We start from the raw sequence: 5,002 nt of genomic DNA, 5'->3' as shown, positions 1-5,002 counted from the left end.
TCTTGCCTTGTTGGTGGGAATGTAAATTGATATAGCCACTATGGAGAACAATATGGAACCTGCTTAAAAAACTAAAATGGAACTATCTTGTGACCCAGAAATCCCACAACTGGGCATATACCCAGAGAAAACCATAATTCAGAAGACACATGCATCCCAATATTCATTGCAGCACTGTTTGCAATAGCCAGGTCATGAAAGTAACCTAAATGCCCATCAACAGATGAATGGATAAAGAAGATGTGGTACATATATATAATGGAATATTACTTCCCCATAAAAAAGAATGAAGTTGGGTCATTTGTAGAGACGTGGATGGACCTTGAGACTGTCACACATAGTGAAGTAAGTTAGAAAGAGAAAAACAAACATCATATATTAATGCATATATATGGAATCTAGAAAAATGGTACAGATGAACTGGTTCACAAGGCATAAATAGAGACACAGATATAGAGAACAAACATATGGACACCAAAAGGGGAAAGCAGGGTGTTTGGGGGGTGGGGTGAATTGGGAGATTGGGATTGACATATATACACTAATGTGTATAAAATAGATGAATAATAAAAAAACTATCAAATTGCACACTTTAAATATATGCAGTTTATTGTATGTCAATTATATCTCAATAAAACTTGTTTTTTTTAAATAGTCCTTCCAACTTACCATATTCCTCCATTGCCAGATCTTCTAATAGTTTTAGCTCCATACCTTAAATCTCTTTAGGTCTGGATCACACAGAGTAACTGGTATAGTAAAAGTACTCAATAAAAATGTGTTGAATGAACAAATTGTAACAAATGAGAATTTTCTATAGCCATTTTTCTAAGCCATTTTTCTAAGATACTATTAAGATATGCAGTTTAAGTACAAAATTGAAGAGTATATTTTTACTTGAGTGATGGCATTTTTAGAATGAAAAATAGTGGTATGATCTAAGAAAACCATGGCAAGGAAACATTTTAATTTTTTCTCTGTGATAACAATGCATTTCATAAATGTCTATTGTTCAAGTATTCTTTTGATTTGAGTCAATGTCAGATTCTTGGAAATCTATGGTGAGCTCTTTCAGAGTTTATCATGAGGATTTGTTAGAAAAAAATCAGTTTTTCAGAAATGAAGCTATTAAGTCACAAAACAACGAATGGTTACATAGAGTGATTTTTGGTCTTCTTGTCAAACTAAACACTCACTTCTCAGATTGTGTGAGGTTGTCTTGATTACAGTTGTGTTTGTGATTGTATCTGTGATACAATTTTAAAGAAAGTCTACCTATTTCCAGGTGAATGTTAGGTTGGCAAAGCCATAGACAAGATTGAGTCAACTGAAGGTTCTCTTCCCCCATACTGACAATTTTGCTGCTTCTTTCACATCCTTATTCCTCAGACTGTAAATCACTGGGTTGAGCATGGGGATCACCAAGGTGTAAAACACAGCAGAGAGCTTCTCTTGTTCCAGGGAATACTGAGAGCTTGGCTGGATGTAACTAAAGGTCACAGACCCATAGAATAAAGTCACAGCAGTCAGATGGGAGGCACAAGTGGAGAAGGATTTGCACCTCCTCTCAGCTGAGTGGATTCTGTGGATGGCAATGATGATGTGAATATAAGAGACCATGATGATAATAAATGTGAAAACTGCAATGACTCCAGAGAATATCAAAAGCCACATTGCATTCTTATGGGCATCTGAACAAGAGAGTCTCAGAAGAGGAGGAATGTCACAGAAATAATGATTCACAATGTTAGGACCACAGAAGTCTAGTTTGAGCAAACCTATTGTGTGTGTCAGGGAGTTAATGAGACCTCCCAAGTAAGATACAAGAATCATCTGAATACAAACCCTTTGGGTCATAATGACTGTATACAACAAGGGGTTGGCTATTGCAACATAGCGGTCATAAGCCATCACAGACAGGAGGATGCCTTCTGTGGTTACATACAGGGCAAAAAAGAAACTCTGAAGAATACAGCCTGAAAATGTGCTGGCCTTGTGTTTTGAAAGGAAATTGACCAGCATTTTGGGAGCAAAGACAGTGGAGTAGCAGATATCACAAAGAGAGAGGTTGCTGAGGAAGAAGTACATTGGAGTATGAAGTGGGGCATTTATCCAGATCAAGATAATCATCCCCCAGTTCCCCACCAGTGTGATAAGATAAATAAGGAGAAATAGCAAAAAGAGTGGGATCTGCAAATTAGGATTTTCAGTTAAACCCACCAGAAGGAATTCCTTCACACCTGTATGATTCCAACCTGCCATGCATTCAGGTTTACATAGCTCTTTAGTTGCAGAAAAAGATGGTATCACTCAGATGAAAAACAAATATATACATATTTGATTTCTCCATGATCTGTTTTCCATAGTAGCAGGGATCATTTAGGTTTTCCCTGTAGTTTAGATGAAAAAAGAAATTAACTTCAACGGTATATCATATGTGTACCAGACAATTCATTTATAGTGACACAAATTTTTGGAAATAGAGATTATTTTATTCCTTCCTTGTCAGTTTCCACATCATCAGCATTGCAATAAGGAAATGCTCTTAGATAATGAAATCATTAATTGGTAGAACTGGCATTCTCACCCGAATTTGCCTCTTACCAAACCCCTGGCAGTCTATGACACGTACAAGTTCTCTGCTTACCAGGGCTACAAACTATGGCACTCTGTGATAGAAATTATTTTCTCACCTCTGGCTACTCTCTTTATATTTTTTCATACCCAGTTAACTCATGACACTGTCTTTCACAATATTCAACTAGTTTTCTTTACAAATCTGAAACATCAGAACATTTTTTGCCTTATTGTATGCTCAGATTCTCCACTTGGACAACAATGGCTGTGCCTTCTGGTAGAGTTGAGTCAGGAGGAAGAGGTGAGACATCTTTTCATTTACTATTTAGTGTAAAGCCATTCAAAAAATAGGAGTTAAGTTTAACTTGAGAATCCTTTCCTATCACACCTTTGTATTTACCTTCACATCTTTGGGTTTTATCAGCAATAAAACAACAAACCCATAAACTTAATGAAAAGAGGCAAGGTGTGATTATAAAGTATCAAAACTGTATTTATCAGATATATCTTGCTTTCAAAAATGTAGGCTGCCACTCAGTTTCACTTATTTTTAGCGTGACATAATACTAATTCAACAGCATTTGTGGTTCAATATCAATAACATAATCCCTTTGCGTATACCTTCATACATTTAGTACATATATGTATTGCTTACAACTCTGTGCCAATAAATGTTATATTTCCTAGAGATGAAGCAGTGAACAATAAAAATGTCATGCTATCAAGTTGCTTACATGTTATTAGGGAAATAAATAAAATAAACACCTACTCATATTTCATATATGATGATGGTAAGTACTATAAGGAAAAGTAAAGGAGAGGGGGAATAAAAAGAGATGGTAGATACTTTATAGACTATTAGTTTCCTCTTGCTACTGTAACAAGTTACAAGAATTGATGGCTGAAAATAACAAACAAGCCTTTTATGCCAGGCACTGTGTTAGGCATTAGACATCTGAGGAAGGATATCTTAATTGTGCTGTCTTGGAACCTGAAGACTAAAGAGGTCAGGATTTGGGTCAGCCTGGGATGCAATATTCATTGCACTGTTAAATCAAAATCAAAAGTTTCATTCTATTAGTACAGAGGTTCATCACTCACAAATTGAGATTATAAATTGCATCCTGTCTATATTTTAGATCGATACATTTGGCAAATCAATACACTTGGAATCACAAGGAATCCAAGTCTAACTATATCCAGGAAAAATAACTAATTTGTTGGAAATAGCAAACTTTTTTTTCTGTTAATAAAACCCAACTGTAAAATACAGAATCAAGGTTTTATAACCTGGAAATAAACTTGATTAAAGAAAATGCTTTGGGGAGTGAAGGGACATTTATGTGTTTCATAATGGCAAACCTTTTCTTCTGCAAGGCTGCTGAGTGTAATGAGAACATCACATCACCAGAGTATGTTAGGACTAGCACGGCTTACGTTCCAATATAGCTCTTCCTTTGACCTGCTGTATATTCTGTCTATCTACACAAATCATAAAAAGAAAAGAAGACAGCAGAGCTTGTATAAGTTTCCCATTTATCACTTAGAGAAAGAGAAGGAAAAATGGAGTTCCTGTGCCAGTTTAACTAGCATAAGACTTCACATGGAGGATGTAACAATTACCTGACACATGATACTGTTGGACATGTCTCAACACCAGGACACAGAACAACCAGTGTGACTCCAGTACTTAGCAGTGTGAATTTTAGCAACAGCTTTATCTATTGAACACATAATAGAAAACTGTAAATAGAAAAAAGTATTACCAAGGATCAAGATATGATTTTCTCTCATGCTGTTAGAATTACAAGTAGAACACTGATTCATCTGTGACTAAATGGAGAACTTCTGATACCAGTCAGTATTATCTTCCTGATAAAATAAGAATCTGGTTCAGAACAGTAAGAAGTGTGAGTGTTCCCTTTGGAAAAGAAATACTGGAAATAATATTTTTATAACCTAATGACATGCTCAAATGCAATTCTTCCAACTTTCAGATCAGTATCTTGAAGTGTCAAGACCAAAAGATATTTGTTTGTTTAAAAAATATGAAATTCCTTCAGAGTAGTTTACTTTTTACTTATAACTCCAAAGGGACATTAGAAAATATACAATCATCAATGATCAAGGACACAGTAAGGATAGTGGGGAGAGAAATCTCAAAGTTAAAAACATTTATCACAATGATAAAAATGTGATCCCAGCCAAATATCTATCTAAATAGCCAATAATTTGCAAAACGATGGTCTCTATGCTGTAAACCAAAACTGAACTATCTCACTATATACTCTCATGGAGCTTTGCCCCCCAAATATGTTTATGTTGTCATAATATTTACAACTGAAATTGTCATAAAATACTATGTGTAAATATTATATTTTATTTATCATTTATATTTTATATTGTTATAGAGTATTATATACAG

General features: G+C 34.9%; 1 protein-coding gene across 1 annotated transcript; it reads right to left on the bottom strand.

Annotated features, from left to right (window-relative positions):
- Nucleotides 1–1,323: 1,323 nt before the first annotated feature.
- Nucleotides 1,324–2,262, bottom strand: LOC130848615 (olfactory receptor 1052-like). The gene has a single exon (XM_057727054.1). The coding sequence runs from the start codon at nt 2,260–2,262 to the stop codon at nt 1,324–1,326; it is 939 nt and encodes a 312-aa protein (XP_057583037.1).
- Between the last annotated feature and the right edge of the window lie 2,740 nt (nt 2,263–5,002).

Source organism: Hippopotamus amphibius, chromosome 3 (genome assembly GCF_030028045.1).
Source record: "Hippopotamus amphibius kiboko isolate mHipAmp2 chromosome 3, mHipAmp2.hap2, whole genome shotgun sequence".
Lineage (NCBI taxonomy): Eukaryota > Metazoa > Chordata > Mammalia > Artiodactyla > Hippopotamidae > Hippopotamus > Hippopotamus amphibius.
The sequence above is the reverse complement of the archived record's forward strand: the minus strand, read 5'-3'. Positions and strand labels throughout refer to the sequence as shown.

Bases quoted from the DNA above. Each gene is read 5' to 3' on its own strand.
- LOC130848615 (XM_057727054.1), bottom strand. From the start codon at position 2,262: ATGGCAGGTTGGAATCATACAGGTGTGAAGGAATTCCTTCTGGTGGGT.